At 44.2% G+C, this 20792-nt stretch overlaps 1 protein-coding gene across 1 annotated transcript; it reads right to left on the bottom strand.

Moving 5' to 3' along the window:
• Window positions 1–429: 429 nt before the first annotated feature.
• On the bottom strand, window positions 430–20479 carry CCND1 (cyclin D1). Its single transcript, XM_077462206.1, has 5 exons — window positions 20199–20479; window positions 18069–18284; window positions 16554–16713; window positions 2618–2769; window positions 430–954 (listed from the first exon to the last, which is right to left on the bottom strand). Exons 1-5 carry the CDS (start codon window positions 20388–20390, stop codon window positions 796–798), a joined length of 879 nt encoding a protein of 292 aa, XP_077318332.1. The 5' UTR covers window positions 20391–20479; the 3' UTR covers window positions 430–795.
• Between the last annotated feature and the right edge of the window lie 313 nt (window positions 20480–20792).

Below are 20792 nucleotides of genomic sequence, written 5' to 3'. Positions count from 1 at the left end.
AAAAACTGGGAGCACCCAACAAGCCTCAGGTACAGACAATCCACATTGATACATAAATGATTAACATAGTTATGTACTATACTAAGATATACTATTGTATGGGTTACAATGACCATTTATAAAGTGAAGAGGATATAAAAAACTAAAAAAAGGAGGTTAAAAAAAAAAAAAAAAAACAAAAAAAAAAAAAAAAAAGAGTTTGTAAAGAGAGAATATAAAGTGACTACATGCAATAGCAAGCAGAATACAGAAACGCATAAGACTGCGCAAAAGCGATAGGCATTAAGAAAATATAGAAATGTTTGTTATTCATCTACCTAGAAGCCTCTTCTACATTAAAAATGGCTGTATACACGTAAGGACACCAGATTTTTAGTACCTCCCCTGGAGACATTTGTCTTGTGTTAATGCCTATTTTTACAACATACAGACATAAAACACCTTTAATATAAAACTAGCTCATTAATGTCTTATAAAAATCCTTTTTTTCTAGCACAACACCGCTGAAGGCTTATGCAAAATACTATTTTCTCTTTTTGTGTTTTTTGGGGTATTATTTTAGGTCACAGGTATATAGGAGAAAAACAGTGAGTTTTTTTTTTTTTTACCCTCGCTTGGTATGAGCGTCCATAGGGTTGGCTTTTGTTTTGTTTTTCCTCATAATGGGGTGGAGGGGTTCGTGGGAGATAGTCACACTGCAGAACTAGAACTTTTTCCACACCCCAGGCTCCATAGAAAAAAAAATTAAAAGCCACCCAGTGAGTAGAGTTTCTATTGGATCAACTTAATCCATCATCAGATGTTGACATCTCGGACGTCGGTTGGGGTGCAGGAAAGATCCGTTTCTTCCACCCCGGATTTTGTGTCTGAGGCGATATTGATCTGTTGGGATGCTTGACGCAAACTTGACTCCAGGAGTAACTCGATCTGTTCCTGGCAGGCCCGCAAACAGTCCTAGGATGAGAAGGAGGAAAAGAAACCCGTTAGTAGAGTTTTAATATTGGTTGCAGTTACGTCACCTGCCTAGTTCAACCCCCTAACCCTGGATACAACATCTGTCCAATGTTCTACCATACCCCAGAAGCCACAGTAAAGCCCCACCATTGACAGTTCAGATCTCAGCCAGTTCAGCGGGGACCAGCCGAGATTCAAACCACGTACGGACAGGCTAAATATACGCCAAACTGAACAGTTAACCAGCCTGTTGGATTTCACATGCGATTATTGCTAGCGGCTATGATGGCCCGGCTTAGAGGGCATCTTGAAACATCAACAAGAGGTTATCTCTCCAGTAAAGTTGCCTCTTGAAGCAGCCTTACATTAGACCAGTGTTTCTCAACCGCAGTCCTCAAGGCGCCCCAACAGATCATGTTTTCAGGATTTCCCTCAGATGAAACAGCTGTGGGAATTACTAAGGCAGTGAAACTGATTAAATCACCTGTGAAAAATAATGGAAGGTCTGAAAACATGACCCGTTGGGGCACCTTGAAGACTGGAGTTGAGAAACCCTGCATTAGACAACCTTCTCCCTAGAACAGGTGACCGTAATCCTCTGAGTTTTATGAAGGATCATCTCAGCAGTCAAAAACAAGGCGTCCATAAACTGCACAATTCAAACTGTGATCCAGTTTTGCCACCTACACTATATTGCCAAAAAGTATTGGGACGCCTGCCTTTACATGAATTTTAATGGCATCCCAGTCTTAGTCCGTAGTCCGGGTTCAATATTGAGTCGTCCCACCCTTTGCAGCTATAACAGCTTCAACACTTCTGGGGAGGCCGTCCACAAGGTGTAGGAGGGAGAGAGCCTCCGCTCTTGTGTGCATCACTGGATCAAGGTCGACCTCAGGTAAGAGGGGAGCTTCAGGGGTTGCACTCAGGTTTTTTTTTTTTTTTTTTCCCCCCCCTTTTACCTTCATGCAGAGAATGCACAAAGGCAAAAAAAAATAAAAAAATACCAACCACACACACAACCCAATTCAGCCTTTAGAACCACTTTAATTTTAACAAAGGCTACTTACAGCAAGTACTCTATAAATGGCCCTAAATGATATTTACCAAAGAGTTAATGAGAAGGAATGGATATGCGGCTAATGTGGAAAAACTACGGGAGTTCTCAGAAAGAACTGTTTTTCAGTGTATATATTTGCCGATCGGAAATTGTCAATAGGTGTTAATGAAATTTTTTGTTCCCTTTGGCTGACTCACCGGTCAAGAAACATCTGCTAGTAGGAGTAATTTAGGATTAATTCCTTTGAAATAACAAGCACTCGAGAATTTGGAAGACTGCGTGCTTGTTTTGCATGCAGAGAACTTTAACTTGTTTGGGGGGGGGAGGGAGCTGTGGATCGTACATTGCACCCCCTCAAAAAGGCAACATTAAGCAGTCATGTGGGTTCTACAAACAACAACGGTGGGATGGATCACCGATTCCCCTGTTACAATAGGCAGCTCCTTTCAGTGAAAGATCTGGGAAAATTTACACAACCTTAAAGTATATTGGGACTGAACTACAACAATGTAGGACACCACGTGGTTAATGCAATAAAGGTTTGTGTGGTTCTTTAATGTATGGCAATCACGGATGTTACATTAAGCTGATATAACATCTACATACCGGGTCACATGTGATGATTTGTGATAAGAAGACTGTAAGGCACTGAGAGGAGGAGAAGATGCTATCTGTGTTCCCCAAATTGAGACCCTGTATGGCGGCTGCTACGCTTCCAGCTGCGATCATAGAAGGAGGGTGCGATATGAACTTTACATCTGCAAATAAATAAAAACAAATGCAAAAAAGTTTAGAATAATGTAGACTACACTGACAATCCAATCTCAACATTTGGGCAGGAGGTGGAACAATGGATACAATAAAAGTTACTTCTCCAAACTAAAAGATAATGATCTAACCCCAAACACCCACCCATTGGGTCAATGCCTATGTTTTAGGCAAGTCTGGTCTGGATTGTCAGCACCCAGTAAAACAATGCGTTTATTGAAACCTGAACTGAAAATATGTAGGCCGGCAAGGCCTCTTCTTCCATGAACACTAGCCGATTGACCATCGTGTGGTGGGTCAGTGGTATTCGAATCACGGACCCAGAACAAGGCAAGTATACAGATCAAGAGTTTGGTCTTCATCTAGCAATGGCAACCCCCATAACTTGCACCATAGAAGCAAATAAATAAATAAATAAAGGATGGGCTTTGCCCGATTGGTTGAGACTCATGTCAAGCATTGAGCGCTTTGACAAAATTTTTGTAGAAGGAATTACAAGGACAGTCCAGGTTGATTTATTTATCTTTTAAAGGATTGTCCAGGTTAACCAATTATTATTTTTTTTAAGTTTTTTTTAAGTTGTTCACCATTTTCACAAGGGAAAGCCAGGGTCACAAAATAAAGAGAAAGAAAGAAAAAAAACAAAAAAAACAAACAAACATGGGGTGCATATTGCATTCACCAATCTGCCCTTCAGGCTGGGTTCACACTTGTGCAATAACAGGTGCATGCAATTCCACCGCATTTTTTTTTGGGGGGGGGGGGGTCCGCACTGGAATTGGATCCCATGGGTGTTTATACCTATGCAATCCGATTCCTGCACCATTTGACAGTTCACACTGCGATCTGCAAATCGATCTGGGGGTGTCGTTAGCTTTACATGGACATCTCCAGTGGTTCGCAGATGGTCAGTGTGTGATGCCGGAACCTGCACTGAATTGCTGAGTTTCCCCTTATCACACTAGGGTAAACCGGGACTTAAAGTTGACTGGGAATAATTGGATCTCGAGGATATCAAAAGTCGGATATTGCCTGAAGGATAATTAAAAGTCAACCCACAATTGCAACAAAAGTCAATATGAGCGTATTCTAATGCGATGAAGCAATAGTGAAAGCAGAAAGACCTAGCTGCAACCTAGTTTACATGACAATGGTCGGTCTTTAGAACAGTATGCAATTTTCTTATTTAAAAAGGGAATAGTCATATTTGATTATTAAAAGCAGTAAAAAAAAAAATTATAAAATAAAACCCAAACAACACTGCATACTAGTGCATTATGAAATATGCACCTAGGAATGAAGCCTTCCAGCGGCGCCCGGCCACCGCCGAGAGGGCCGACATCTCCCTCCGGCTACGAGTTTGGCCAGAGCTGCGATGATGGTTCCAGCACAAAGCTCTGAAGGTACAGCAAGGTATGCCAGACCTTCAGGCTCCGTTCACATCTATGTGCATGGGGGCAACAAGCGCAGTAAAATCGCGGGACGCCCGTCGCCAAAGAGAAGCTAATGTACTTTTGGGCGACAAGCATCCCACGATGCTGTGCACACGATTGTCGCCTGACAAAATTGTATGTATGTATGTATGTATGTATGTATGTATGTACACACACACACACAAAAATCAGGCTTTACTAATGCTTTCATTTGCTGGCTGAAAGTCTATTCCTTTATTTCAAAGCAAAAATGTACAGCTTACACTGGTATCTTCAGGTCATACTTGCAGGGTCCACATGTTCTCCCTGTGCTTGTTTACATTTCCTTCGGGTACTCTGCACACACTCTACAGACCTGCTGGTAGGTTATTTAAACCCTGTCCAACATTGACCCTAGTATGATATTCTACTGAGCCAGCCCAAGATGGCTGCCATCTGCCCCAACACCAGCCAAAAAAAAAAAAAAATGCTTCGAGACCCCAGGAAGAAAAGTGCTATAGAAAAAAAATAATTAAACAGGATTTTTATTTTAAGGCTACTGGAAAAATCCCTCATTTCTTCTTTAGAAATCAGGAATGTGGCACCAATTTACCATATTGATGTGGCAGGAATGCAGTCGGATAAAGCACCATATGCAGAAGTCACGAGGATCTATAGTCTGGTAGCATCCAGACAACTGGAAAGCGCCCACCCATCTCTTCGCCCCCCTGCACTGGGCACAGTAAGAGTCAGAACACTTTCATGTAACACAATCAAGTCACTTTGGCTTCTTTGCACAAAAGAATTTGCTCTGTGCAGCTTTTCAAAGTGACCTGCCAATGCTCTTTCGCTGCTCCCAGGCATTATTACAGCCGCGGCTTCCAGGATTAAGGGGCTCGATTGTCTCCGGGGGGTTCCCGAAGTGACAGCAAGCAGTTCGTAATAAATATCCTTAGGCTTTCACAATCCGGCGCTCGCCTATTCTAACCGAGATCACACCTACGAGATCCTTTGTAAAGCGTCGAGCTGCCAGTCACTGGCGCCCATCCATCACGACAACAGAGGCTCAATAAAATGCACCAGAGTCAGGCGGCACTCGGCTACATTCTGATGTGACACAATGGTGCCAGGACACCGGGACCCCGTCCAAGATGCATTGCTGTAGGTCTATTCAAATCCGGTCTCGTGTTTCTTGGAGAGGATGGACTTCCCATTCAACAGCCGCATGATTCTCTCAAGAATAATCCAGTTTTTTTTTTTTTCCAGACACACAAAAAAATATATCTTTCCCTTCGTTTTAAGAACTGCAGCTCGTTCGTGAAAAAAATAAAAAATAAAAAAATAAAAACCAAACACCACCCCCACACCCCTGACATTCTAGTGATGGTGAACCTTGGCACCCCCAGATGTTTTGGAACTACATTTCCCATGATGCTCCCCTACACTGCAGAGAACAGGAGCATCATGGGAAACGTAGTTCCAAAACATCTTGGGTGCCAAGGTTCACCATCACTGTGTTAGACAGGCCTGGAACGATGCAGAAAACCCAGGTCTACAGATCTGCACACTTCTTCCTCGTCAGCGACTCAAAGCGATGAAACCACCAGTCCACCATAAGACCCCTTTCACACGGGCGGACTGTTTGCCAGCCATCCATTGATGGGGAAAAAATAAATAAAATTGGACCGCAATGCATGTCAATGGACAACACCCACGCAAACAGCATTTTCAGGAGACACCAGTAATGGCAGCCTACATATTTCTCTCACCCCAGGCTTCCCAACTACAATCCCAGTATGCCTTGGAGAAAGAAAAAATGTCCATCCTTCACTTATCTCACCACCCCGAGGTCCTACCACCATCTTTGTCCTTTGTACTCGGTTTTCTATAATCCCTCAGAAATTTTCCTAAACGTTCAAGCGTCTTCTTGCCATTAAATCCTACAAAACCCAATCAAATCTGATCAAACCTGTCAAAAGGTTTGAAGCCATCAGCAATCTGCTCATACTTGTTGAGCCAGCTGCTTATTTAGAATAAAATACGTTCCCTTTTCTTCAACCATACCAATTTCTCCATGTGAGCCCATCCTTGCACCCCTATACAAAGATTACAGGTATCAATGGGGGATGCAGTTCAAACCACTCTGCTCATTACAAAACAGATGGCTCAGATTAACATATTGATCAGTGGTATGCCACAGCCTACAACAACCAATCAGAAATCACGTCTATTGAGGAGTGGAACCTAGCTGCTGATTGGTTGCTACGACTTAAAGTGGTTGTAAACCCTTACAAACCACTTTGACCTACAGGTAAGCCTAGATTAAGGCTTACCTGTAGGTCCAAGACATATCTCCTAAACCTACACGGTTTAGGAGATATTTTAGTAAAAGACAGGGACAGCTGTCTACAGCGCATGCGCCGTAGACAGTGGCACGCAGGCGCACTATCGCCGTTAGCAGCATGCCGCTGCTAACGGCGATATGCCGTTAGTGGCGGCTCCCGTGTGCTTGCGCGGGAGTGACGTCATCGCTGCTCCAGCGCTGTGAGTGGCCGGAGCAGCAATACCCGGAAGATGATGGACGCTCCGGACTACAGGGGACAGCGGTGACTTCGCTGGCTCCTGTGTCAGGTAAGTGACACATAATGGACTACTATGCGATGCATAGTAGCCCATTATGCTTTACCTTTGCAGGGAGACAAAGAGGAAGTAAACCCACCAGGGTTTACTTCCTCTTTAAGCCAGCAATAGACCGTTTGAGTCTTGGTCAGTTCAGCAGGAACCAACTGAGAATCGAACCATGTATGGGCAGACTGAAAAATCAACCCGTCGCTAGCAATAATCACTGTGTTCTCCCGGTGGGGACAGCTTTACCCGTCGGGAGAACACAATGGCTCCGCGGAAGGGATTCCCCCCCCCCCCATCAACACCGACTGTTAATGGGGGGGGGGGATCAAGTGATTTTGGGTTGCAGGAAAGAAAATTGCTGTCTACGGCCGGCCTTACTTCGCATGACTGAATATTAAATGAAGTTGGCACCGGTTTATTCTGTAAATTAGTGCCAAAGGATGCGGATAAATCTATAGCAACCAGTCAGAAAAACACTGAATTTACACCGGTCACTTTGCCTAGCTAAAAGTGGTAGACTGCCTTAGTAGATCTGTCTTCCCACCGCTCACACTTTACTTTCACCATGCTTCCCTGCCACTATTCCCCTGCTAGAGTCCTTGAACATAGTCCGTACGGAGGATAGCATGCGACCTTCTCACCACATTGGCCGCATAGGTGCGGAGAACTGCAATCACCAGGCTCAAGCACTGCCACATAGATGTGACAGGAAGGTCATTAGCCCTATGTGAGCTCTGACATCGAGAAAAAAAAAAAAAAAAAAAAAAAAAGGAGCTTACACAGCCCTGGGCTCCTACAGAAGGGGAAGCAATGGAATCCATACTTTTGCCCTCAAGGGCAACAAAGTCACTTTAACTCAAATAATCACTGTTAACTGAAACACATTTGGAAACCATTGGCTACAGCACATCGCCTTTGCTTTCTAGAAAACGCTTGGGAGTGTTCAATTCATGGACCTCTTGCCAGGTCTTGGGGTGAGGAAGGGTAGATAACACCACCCCCACTCCTCCCCATATTCAACACATTTTGCAAATTACACAGCACAAGGGCACTCCGAGCTCCTTTTACTGGGACAGGATGGGACAATGCAGCTTAAAGAGCCGTCCCGTGCAGCACTGTTTGCAGAGTCATTTCCTAAGTTTGCTTTAGGAACCTGCTCTGAAGAATAGACTGTTGACACAAAGCTCTGGCAGTCTCTTCCGCGTTGGGTGCTGTCTGCCCCATTTGCTGTTCCTTTAAGTTCTTTGAGGCATCAAAAACGAGGGATCGTTGGCCTCCATTATCATGGGTTCTTTTAAAATTATAATGTGGACATGGAGGATAGAATCTCTTCAGCTGCTAAATCATAGCCCAGTATACTGCTGTGTGTTCAATTCCATCTAGCTACTGTATTTAATACTAATGCTCCAAAACAGCGATGGGCTTCCTCTAGACAGGTTTGATTTTATGCTTTCTAGTGACTAAACTAGATGCCGTATATATATTACGAAAACATCATTTGAAAATCAGAACTACCATGTTTCCCAGGTCTTATATTAAATTTTGGCAACAAAAGACACAGTAGGGCTTATTTTCGGGGGAAGGTCTTACCATGCAATGTGCTGTCTATCCCCCACTGCCCGACAGGAATCCCCAGTGTAAACCAAGTTAAAATGCTTGTAAAATCCTATTATCTACTCTATTACAGTAGTATATAATGTACAACGTGTGTATCTCTGTAATCGAATTGTGCCAAATACCTTTGCTATAGCGCTGATCTGCGCTTCTGTGACCCGCAGGAGCTCTCTTCCCCATTTATATTACAGAAACGCACACATTGTACATTATACACTACTGCAATAGGAGTGGATTTTACAGGCATGTTAAGGGTAGGGCTTATATTGCAGCACTCCTGGAAAATAACGCTAGGTCTTATTTTCAGGGAAACACGGTATAATACAGGGCAAAAGTAGTGCCGGAACCACCCTTTGGGGTTATAAAACAGCCTTCACTCTTCTGGACAATTTTCCATGAGAGCTTGGAATGTGGAAACATTTGTTCATTAGCCAAAAAGCAGGTCAGGTACGAATGTTGGATGAGAAGACATAGTTCTTAAATTCTGTTTCCAATTCATCCCAAGGATGTTTTTCCATTGGGTTTAGTTCAACCAGGCAACTAGAGTTGCTCCACAGAAAACTCTGTAAGACCCTTTCACCCGAGCGGACCGATAGGGTCCACCTTAAGTTTTGTTTTTTAGGCGGACCATCCATTGCCCTCTATGGAGCGGTGGGTGTATACGGACACGTGCCCGCTGACGTCCGATTCTTTTCGCTAAAAAAAAAAACGAATGGATGGGGATTTGTTCCCCCATCTAGTGGATTGGATGGCTGTCGGGTGCAAAAAACGGACAGGTGGCCCGTTTGCATCCGACCGCCCATAGAGGACAGCGGAGTGGACACAGACAAGCCATAAGCCTGTTCAGCGGGAATCAGTGGAGAAATTCCTCGCTGAACTGGCAGACTTCTCATATCAAAGTGGATCTTCACCGCATCCGAGCACCAAACCAAAACACACTAAATTTTATTAATTCAAATTCAAACTCCCTATCCATCCACGTCTCCATGCTTTCATTTTGTGGAGAAATCACTTTGAAAAAACAACCCCCCCTAGCATTTCTGCCCACCTTGAGTAAGGGCAGATTTGTGTAGCATTCCCTTCCTGGAATCTGCCACCTGATTTGTAATTCTGAAGCTTCCCTCCAACCACTTTGCATATTAAATTTTATATATACGCACTGCGATTCTGTACTTGCCAAATATGCTGCAGAAATCTCCCTCCACCGAGTCTGGCTGCATCCATTTTAACTGTGGGCAGCTGAAGCTGCTGCCTGTTCACTTCCTGTATTTACACAGCAAACACACATCCAGTTCTGCAGCTCTCATTGGCCCTCTTATGACTCACCCACCCCCCCCTTCCCAGGCAAACTCTCACAAGAGTGAGACAGCTGTGCAAGATGTCATAAGCCTAGGCTAATAACCAGACAAGAAACAGTGGGCTGTATAAAGTATTTACTGGCAGCAAAAAAAAAAAAATATATATGTTTTACTATTCGAAGTTAAAACAACAAGGGCAGAAGATGTAAAAAAAAAAAAAAAAAATATATATATATATATTTTTTTTTAAATATATATAAAAATTATTTTCTAATAATAAAAAAAGTCGTTTGCACAATGTGAAAAGACCATGCACAATCTTTAAAAAACAAGGCAAACATTGGCTGCTTTCATATTAACTTTTCCTGAGATTAGGTCAAAAACAAGACACTTTTTTTTTTTAGAAAGGAGGGAGGGTGCAGAATTATTAATAGGGTCTCCTCGAGCCGTCTCCAGCCCATAACTGCCCCAGACACGGAGCACGTCCAAGCTGTTTTGTTACATTCAGCAAGGAATAATCTGTGGCAGAGGCCACTAATTTCAGCATATTAATCAAGGGGGCCTCTGGCTCTGCAGTTGGAGTGTGTCAGTATTGTCAGACTCCATTGCTTCATCTTGCGCTATTGAACGCTCTGGAACAAGAGAGAAGCTCTGAGATGAATTGAACCTGACACGGGCACAAAAGAGAAGGGGCCTACACACATCCCCGGCAGCCTATCTGAGACTTCATCCAAAAAGAATAAACAAGCTCGGCGTTAATAAAGAATAGAGTGCCAGCCACCATGAAGGGACACAAAGCAGCACCCAGGCTGTGCAACGCCAAGGTGGAGAAGAGGGGAGGGGAGGCTTCCAATTTTTGTGAACCACCCCCCCCCCCCCTCTGTAAAAAGGAGTTGCAATGAATGAGAATCTTTTCATGCAGCCAAATCAAACTTGAAGACATCAATCACTGCAAGGAGACACAACAGGCAGCGACTAGCCACCTAACTCATGGCAATTGTACACGCTGCCCGCTGCTCAATGGTGCTTCCCGCGTTTATGTTTGGACAGCATGAACGGCACAATGGACCAGCCCTTATTACATGCTTGCAGGCGTTAAGGAAAGGTTATAGGTTCTGCATTTCAGTGCCACATACCTGATTGGGGGGGGAGGGAGGGAAGGATAGCCTCACATTCTACAGGGTGGAAATGCTCCAGATCCCTAGCAAGCGTCACAAGATTCCATCTCTAAAAACAGATCATTTCCAGACACCAGCTTCAATGTAAACTCAACTCATCCACGCTGCAAAGTGAAGCTAGCTTTCCTAGTAGCAAGCGCGCCGAAGAAGACAACTGGTGGCCAACCTTTGTCTACTGAGGACAATGGAGGCACATGTCCTATGGATTTTTGAAATGCCCCATGGCTTCCAATTGTATAGAGAACCTACTATAAAAATCTCGAAAAATTCCCTACCATATGCAGAATACAGCCAAACGCATAAAGCACATGCCCTGTATTTAAAAAATCCCCCCCCCCCCCATAGAATTGTCTAAGCCAACATTGCTAGAATGCCCATTCATAACTGGAACAAGCACCTACTAAAAGTATTATCACTTTCTTTTCATTAAATGATAATCGCTTTGCCCTAAAGAAGTAAACTTTAATCTTACCAAACTGAAAGTGGGCCATTGCCTTAAAATAACCTGTTTTTTTTTTTTCTTCCTTTAACTGATATGGAATTATGGTGTAAGAAGGTCCAATGTTCTCACACCCACACAGCACACCAGATCTGACCTGCTGATATAAAACTTGTTTGAAGTCTGCCTTCTTCCAGCAAAAAAATAAATTAAAAAAGTGCGTTTTTCTGTGCCACAACACAATAGGGGGTCGATTTATTAAGTGGTTATAGACTGTGCACTGCACATAGCAAGTGACATTTCTCCAGGGCTCAGTAAATGAGCTCCACTGACTTCCATCATCCAATCATGTGCAAGCACTATTTTTTTAATTTTCCTAGTATGTGATTGGATATTCTTTGCAAAGCGAGGCTTCGTCTCATTTACTAAGCGCTGGTGCAACTACACTTGTAAAGTGCATAGTCTATTTGCCTTTAGTAAATCAACCCTTAAGTGAGCCCAGAAAAAAAAAAAATAATAATAAAAAAAAAAAAAAACACAACCCACCACACACTCAAGGGAAATTTTCCAACAGAAACATCCCGTGTACTATATGCCCACACAAAGCAATCAAATATGGCAAAATCTCCTTCCACAAAGATTAGATTTATGGCATAGATTATCATGTGAAGTAAAAGTGATCTAGAAGTACAATGAGGGTTGTCCAATATCCATGGAACTTATTAGAACACCATCTAGATCAGTGATGGCGAACCTTGGCACTCCAGATGTTTTGGAACTACATTACCCATGATGCTCAGGCACTCTGTAGTGTAGTTGAGCATCATGGGAAATGTAGTTCCAAAACATCTGGAGTGCCAAGGTTCGCCATCACTGATCTAGGACAACCAATAAAGTTTCAGAATACTTCCTAAGGAAAGGCAGAGATAGGCACTTGAGCTACTGAAGAAGTTACCGGATCGGTTAAAAAGATAAATATCCTAAATATGGCGCTATCCATAACTCATCCAGTTTTCCACGAGTACAATAAGGGGTTGCCCAATATGTAGCACACACAGAGCACCTTTGAACAACATCTAGGTCAGCCTTTTCAGCATAGAGGAACCCTTGAAATAGTTTCCTGGTCTCAAGAAACCCCTGCTAATAAATGGACTATAATCAACAACTCATGATACACGAGTGTGATGGTCAGTAGGACGAATGCTCCTTACACTGGTGGTCATTGGGAAGGATTACCCCCATACAGACAGCAGAAGAGATCAGTGGGGCCAGTAGGAACCTGAGAGTCAGAAAACTGCTAATTGCTCCAGAATCTAACAACCTCTGGAGGAGGAACCCCCCCTTCCCCAAACAACCTCTGGAGGAGGAACCCCTCCCCAACAACCTCTGGAGGAGGAACCCCTCCCCAACAACCTCTGGAGGAGGAACCCCTCCCCAACAACCTCTGGAGGAGGAACCCCTCCCCAACAACCTCTGGAGGAGGAACCCCTCCCCAACAACCTCTGGAGGAGGAACCCCTCCCCAACAACCTCTGGAGGAGGAACCCCCCCTTCCCCCAACAACCACTGGAGGAGGAACCCAAGTTGAGAAAACCCTGATCTGGAACAACCAATAGGACTTAATTTTGTCTGTATACTTTCCCATAGGAGTGACACAGATGAACACCAGGACTATCCAAAAAAAGTAAAAAAATAAAATAAAATGGCATGTCTGGTGAAGTGCTGGACCATGCTGCCAGGCTTGTGGCCCCAAGACCTGAAGCTCAACAGTGGCAACTGATCTTATGAAACCAAGCCCAAGTTTAGGAATATTTCTACTGCAAAAAGTTGGAATTTAGGCAATCCCTTTTCTGCTCTGATTGATGGCCAACCCTGTTGTTACGACTACTACTGTCGTTTGAGGAATCACAAATTCCAAAAAGGACTTACAACTTTTTTGGCAGATGCAGCCCAAAAGCATACCTAAACTGTATATTAAAGAGCGACACAAGAACCAATATTCCATCAAAATTCAAGAAAAAAAAAAAATATATATATATATAAAAATAATAATATAAATAATAATAAATCTGCCATTTTTTTTATAGGATTGGCAGAGCACAAGGGGCAGGGTTCTCAAGAAGAAAAAAAAATAATAATAATAATATACAAAACCCTTGTTCTAATACAAGACTTTAAATACCAACTCAGCTTACAAGGAATGGTGAAGTTGTTCCAGTTACAGTCTCCCATAGCAATCAGATGAAACCAGGGACCAGTGCAGAAGAGCTGGCTGGTTTGTGTGTTCATACATATTGCTCTTACTCCATAGAACACCCAAGGTCTATTGTACAGCACACGTTTCTGGGAACGGCAGGGAAGTATGGGGAAAAGTGAAGACAAGTTTGCACCTTAGCTTTAAAAAAAAAAACAACAGCGACAAAGATCAAAGCACCGCAAATCTCAACAAGCTGGCAACCTTTGAACTGATTCCATATTCAGCAGGTTCACCGGTCAGAACGCCACAAAAACAGGTCACACGGCTGGCCCGAGGTGAGGCAGTGTAACTGCACATCCCACAAAGCTCCAGGGCATGCAGTGCAATGTAAGCCTGCAGCTTACTCGTAGGGTTAACAGAGGCGTCCGGGGAAAAAAAAAAAAAAATAAATAAAAAAAAAAATCTCATCTCAATTGCACATCATTGGATACATCGAGTCCCATTAGACTGATTGGAACCGACCTGCAATTTGGCACCCGGTGCCTCACAGCGCCAAAACATGTTTTGTTACATTCCAAGGCGGATAATTTGTGACCCGTTTGTCACTGCAATAATGGACGGGAATTGTATTCTGTGCTGCACAGCGTATAAATCATTAACAGAGTCAATTAACGGGGGGGGGAGATTTTATAATCTAGAGGGGGCACCTACTTGTGGCACTGCTCAGTCAGGACAGAGTACATGAGATATATGGATTATATTTTAATCAGTAGGACTAGATGCAGGTGAGATATACGTCATACAGAGAATAGCTTCCAGTGTGTGTCAAGACTGATGGCAAAATTATTTTATTTCTTGAGTTTAAAGTTGCAAAAAAAAAAAAAAGAAAAAAATCTATGGCTAAAGCTCTTTTGGCCATAGCAATTCAGTAGGTCGCAGTAGTGCACTCCTGAGATCCAAATTCAGCCAATAGTGGGCTAAAGTCTGCTTCTGGCTGACGTCAGAGCCAAGCCCAGGCTCCACAGGAATCCTGACAGTAATGCCAGGATTCACCCAAATGCCCGATCGGCAGCTTGTTCAGCCATACAGTTCACCACTGAGAGCTTGAGCCAGCCGCTCCCCAATCACGGCGCTTCCGTTAGCGCTGGAGGGGCAGAGCCAAGAGCAACGACTGACAGTCACCTCTCTGTGCTCAGAGCGGACCGGAAAACTGAGTGATCAGCGGTCTTTGATCCCTCTGTTCTCCGTGTAGAGCTGGTGGGGGGGGGGCAGCTGCAGCATCGGAACGATGTTCCATCCACATAGGCAGGTACGAACGTTAATTTTTTTTTATTTTTAATTCAGCACTTCTCCTTTAATGTTGCACTTATGTAGTGAACTCCAGCAGCCACAAGCTTCAGCATCCCGCAACAGCCGATACCAACATTTCCCCAAAAGCTGGAGATCCCAGGTATCTATTTTGAAATATCATCCCAAAGTCCCAAGCATATGATCTGTAAAGTTATGCAATAAAAAACATACCTGGAAGTAACTTGTGATTAGCACAGTGCCCCTCATGCAAGTCCTCCTTTTTAATCCTTGCATCAAAGGCTCTACCTAGTAGATTAATGTGTGGTTTCCCCAGCCACAACCTTCCCCCTAACAGTGCCTCCAGCATAAGGCACAAAGCGTTAGCTGTGCAGCTAGCAGAGATGTCAGCGGAAGACGTCAGCAGTGGGTGTCGGTTTCACCACCGGCGCTGGGAAAGTGTGACCGCACAGAGGCACAGGCGCTGACCATTAGTACACAATGACATGCTTGGCTGAGCTGACAACTCTGTGACTGGGGGGGGGGGGGGGGGGGGAGAGCATTACAACATGGCTTGTTTATCCAGCACACAATGTGTGGCATCCCTGCTGGTAAACAAAAGCACCAAGATGCCATCCTGATGCCAATTACATCCAATTAAATAAAGCAGCGTGGACCACCTAAATGAAAGAGCCACTGTATACATACTTACAGAACGAAGGGAAGATCTGGTTAAATACATTTTTCGTACTCAATTCTTACACTCAGGAATATCTGGTCTGTGCTTTTATTATTATGTGCCAAGTGTTGATGCAATTACATTATTTTTTTTTGTTTAAGGATTCTGCAGACAGAGAGCCTGGTTCCCTATGACATAGCAGACGTGTCCATGTGACTTGTGCAAGACCTGGTTCCCATTTCAGTTGACCACCAACCACAGTTTTGCACGCTGCAGTGCCAGCTTGCTTGCTTTTGGACAAATGGGTGTTGAATTACCACGACTGGAGAGTGCAAAATCTGGTGCAGCGGTGCATGGTAGCCAATAAGCTTCTAACTTTAGCTTGTTCAATTATGCACTCTTTAGCAAAAAAACAAAATCCTCTATGGGATGGATTTAGTAAAACTGGAGTGCAAAATCTGATGCAGCTCTGAAGTTAGAAGCCAAATTGGCTGCCGTGCACAGCTGCTCCAGGGAGTTTGCACTCTCCAGTTTTAGTAAATTACACCATAATGTCCTATGGAAGACTGGGGCATCTTGGCGACTAGTTGTTAGGGCAGCAGGCTTGTCGCTCACCCACCTGACAACACGGTATTATCATTAGGCAATGCATCCCAATAACTTAAGTAAAAGATGCCCTTTTAGGGTACACCCTTTGTCAGCAAAAAATAAAAATATTATATATCCTCCAGAAACCATTGTATTCTGCATGGTCTCCATTTCTCCTTTACTAGAACCTTCGTACCACAAAGAGCATGCTGGGGATGGAAAAAAAATATATAAAATAAAAAGAATTCTAAAGCTTACAATCTGCACCATGGCATACATAAACTTACCTTTTCCAGGAAATTTTTTTTTAACCCCCCAAAAAAGCCAGTAATCCGCATTGTAACATGAGGGGGTTAAATGTACCATTGGGCGCTTTACAGTAAGGAGTGGTTATAGAAGGGTGGGCACCAGCGACAGTGGGGCATTTTCCAGAACAAGCCTTATAACACCCGTACCTGTAGCGCAGAGAGCCACAAAAGTCTGGGCGTGTTTGCGGATGATTTGCTTGGTGTCCTCAGTCAGTGACATTTTGTCAAGAAAATGTTCAATAAAGTCGTGGGGGGTGACAGAAGCCATGTCCCATTTCAGCTTATTCAGGATTACCAGCTCCATTAACTGTGAGGGGGGGAGAGAAAGAAAAAAGAAAAAAAGAAGAAGGGGGAAAACAAATAAATAGTCAGAATTGGATACAGTCACTGGTCACCAAAATGTTAAAAGTCTACAAAGCAGAAAGGCATAAAAAATAATATTATTATTAATAATAATAAAAATAAAAAAAGGGGAAGGGTATACACATGGGCAATATATGCATGCGGATAATAAATACATCCACAGGGCCTATTCAGCTTAAAATTCTTATGCTCAAACTGATAAGAGGAGTAAAGAAGTACCATCAGCGTGCCACTCTGGCAGCTATAGCGCCAACTATACAATAAAGTAAATAGGTAGGTACCCCATTAAAACCGATACATTAGGGCTGGCCATACATTATACAACTTCTTATAAAGTTTTCCTTTATAATTTACCAAAACCATATAATAGGAGGTCAAACCTAAACACTTTCAATTTGCATGCAATCAGGCAGGCCCTTCCATTACATAGTTGGAAGGTAAAATCTAAAGGAAATTGAATAGGAAAAAAATTGTAGCATGTATGGCCAGCTTAAACGGATGGATAAATTCAGCTCGCTGTGTGTTACGTTATTCGTTTACACATTAGCCGGAACCCCAAATCTTAAGAGGTAGATTAGCATGTCAATTATAGCAGCTTTCCAGGAAAACCTATTAAATATTATTTGCATTGCTCCTCATTAGCTGTAGGTCATGCACTTAGAACAATAATACGACCCAGTTTACATAAAGCTCAACACGATCAAATTCCTAAAAATGTCCATGTGGCTCTCTATTCAACCCTCAAGTCCCATAGAGCTAGGATGAGCACCATCAAGTAGCTTTTGCAGCTGTTATTCAACTACAAGTCTCAGCCATTCCTGAAAAAAAAAAATCGATGGCCGGCATGGGATCTGCAGTTCTACAACATCTGGAAACTTGCTGACTCCCACTAGCACCGGTCAGTTCCTGTGCAGTGTGTTCCCCGGTCTCACCACTAGGGGGAGCCAGATACAAAGTGAACACCTCTGCATGTGGTAGCAGCATGCTGTATAAATGTTACATTGTTCAGGATTTCATAGGAAACAGCATGTAGCTCTCCCCCCCCCCCCCCCCCCAAAAAAAACGTGTGCAAGAAACATCGTGACACGCCGCAAATACCTGCAGCACAAGAATTTACAGGAGGTCACATGGTGCTTTTTTTTTTTTTTAAATCAATCTATCGCTGACTCAAGACAGGCGCTCTGATCATAAAACAGACACCAAATGCATCAATCTGCAGAAAGGGGGGGGGGGGGGGGCTGATAAACAGATGTGCAGGCCTATGATTGAATCCATTATGTACAGTAAACAGGAAATTACCAGTAATTCCTCTGGTCTGATGGAATTATCTGTGTAAATACAAAGTTTCTCTGCAGTTAAAGGGATGGTCTCCTTCATTTTGGATGCCAAAAACATGCATGTCGCCCCGAGGAGTTGCAGCCTGCTTTTCTTCAGCGGCTCCACAGACAGAAATCGATCCAGATAGTTCATGGCAAGGGGGAACACTTCCTCTTCGCACTTCTGTTCCTCGCAGACCTTGGGAGAAGAAAAAAAAAATGCAAGTTACCAAACGGGTTCCAGAGCAAAGAGGACCAATAATAGCCGGCAATCAGCAACAGGAAGGGATTGCCAGAGCAAAAAAAAAAAATGTGAGCAATGAGAAACATTCTACATATGGCTGCAAACCAAGAGAGAGCCAGGGCTGTGTGATCCAGGGCTGGCCTGGGACTGGAGATCTCAGACAGGCTGAGCACAGGGGTCATGCTGGGGCTTGTAGTGCCACAGGCTTGCTGCAGAACAATGGGGTGCTTTCCCTGCTCTGAGTATGTAAATCTTGGCTACACTGAATGAGACAGTATAGGCGTACAGAATGGGGCGAAAGGGTCAGAAAACCCCTCCAACACTATATCGATCTATCCATCCATACACAAAACCCAGGCTTTAATTTTTTTATTCATTGCATTACAGATTTATTTTTATTTTTTTGTATAAATGAATAAAAAAAGTAAAGCCTGCATGCATATGATGCAAAAACACATTATCCAGGGTCTTGTGCTTAGGATACAAATATATACAATTGCATAAGTGTAGAAATATCTCTAAACTGCACAATTCTAACATGGGTGCACAGGGATAGATTTCCCATTTTTTGGCATATTGTGCACATTTGTGAACCTGTTGAGCCACGTTTACTGTGTCCTTATGTGTGCAAGCATAAACTGCCCCCAAATCCTGGAACCCCCCCCCCCCCCCCCAATTACTGAGATCCCCAAACACCATCCTTGTGTGTGCAAGCATAGGCTGTCCCCAAATCCTGGGACCTCCTAACAGTCAGATCCTCCAATACTTACAGTATGTGTGCACAAGTGTAGGCTTACCCCCCAAATACTCAGATCCTCAAATATTGAAATACTGCCCCCCTCCAAATACCATCCTATGTGTACAAGCATAGGCTGTCCCTAAACACAGAGAGCATGGGGACCCCCAGATCCCATCCTTCTGCATGCAGGTGTAGTGTGTCCCCAAACCAGCACACTGGCCTACCTGGCATAGAAGAAAATGGGGAATTCTTATCAGGAGGATCCACAGATAGTAGACAGACTCCTTTATCCAGAAGGATCTTATGCAGAATATATAGTTTCCCCTCCTCTTTCTGCAACAGCATGTATTATATCTATTATTTTATAGTATGACATGACAATAACAGCACACTATTAGAGACTGACCATAAAGATGTTGGCCATGTGAGCCCTGTATGTGATAGATCATGTATTGTATATACAGGATGTATTATATAGGATAGAATAGTGCATGCCATTGCAGAAGTGTGATGATCTCTCTCTCTATATTCCTCTATGGGGGGGGGGGGGGGGGCAGACAATCCTGAGAGCGGAGCTACCATTCTCCCCCATGCCAGGTGGTCCAGTGTATGGAATGTGGGGGGTCTCGGTGTTGGAGAACGCTCCATTAAGGAGCCAGGACTGGAGTTCTCTAGTTTTTGGGGGTGCAATATTTCATAATTGGGCCTTGGTATTTAAGGGTACAGTATGGGGGGGTCAGGAATTGATTTTTACCAGGATGAGAGGTTTGGGTTCTTGGTATTTGGGGGGAGGGTGCAGGTTTTGGGGCCTCAGTATGTAAGGAGGTGCAGTTATCTGGAGGGGGGGTGTCAATATTTGGGGGGGTGCAGTATTTTGGGGTCTCAGTATTTCAGGGCATGGGTGCAGTATTCTGGGGGTTTCGTCCATATTTGCATGCAGTGTCTGTTTAGCTCCCCAATGTGGCTATATGTGGTGTCCATGTAGTGGGGGGCCCCGGGGGTGCAGGCTGCGCCATTTGGGGGTGCAGGCTGCGGGGGCCGACATTTGGGGGGTGCAGGCTGCGGGGGCCGACATTTGGGGGGTGCAGGCTGCGAGGGGCGCCCTCCTCGGTCCGTCCATTGTCACGCACCTCCAACATCCATGTGGCCACGATCTTCCTCATGTAGGGGAGGATCTCCCTTTGCACACACTTGAAGTAGTTGGCGGACGGACAGGCGGTCTCCTCGGCTTTCAGCATGGTCCGGAGGACTCGGTCAGTGAGGAGGTTCCGGTCCAGGTGAGCCCTCCGGATGGTATCCACCTCACAGCACAGCAGCTCCATGTCCGTGTGATCTCCGCGGAGGAGCCCGGCGTGTTCCCGGAGCCGGGAGAGGAGGAAGAGGAGGATGTTCTGAGCGAAGATGAAAGAAGAATGAGAGAGAAAGAGCAGCCGGGCCCGGGAGAGGCTTAAACACAGCCCGAGCCCGCCCAACACCCTCCTCCTCACCCTCCGCCTCCGCCTCCTCCTCCTTCTCCCTCCTCCATGACACTGCATGCTAGGGGGAGGATAGACACAGAGACACACAATACATGAGGGTGACATCCTGGGGAGACATATGGGGGGCAACAATATGAGAGGACATAGATTGTTCCCCCCTCTCATCTATGGACCCTTATAATGTTGTCCCCCGATGTCTCTACATTGTCCCCTCAGATTGTGTCTCCCCCTTGTCTTATCCATGTC

The sequence above is a fragment of the Lithobates pipiens genome, unplaced genomic scaffold, assembly GCF_037356315.1.
Source record: "Lithobates pipiens isolate NorthernLeopardFrog02 unplaced genomic scaffold, aLitPip1_a1.2 Scaffold_10, whole genome shotgun sequence".
NCBI lineage: Eukaryota > Metazoa > Chordata > Amphibia > Anura > Ranidae > Lithobates > Lithobates pipiens.
Note: the sequence above shows the minus strand (reverse complement) of the source record. Positions and strands in the feature narration are given on the sequence as shown.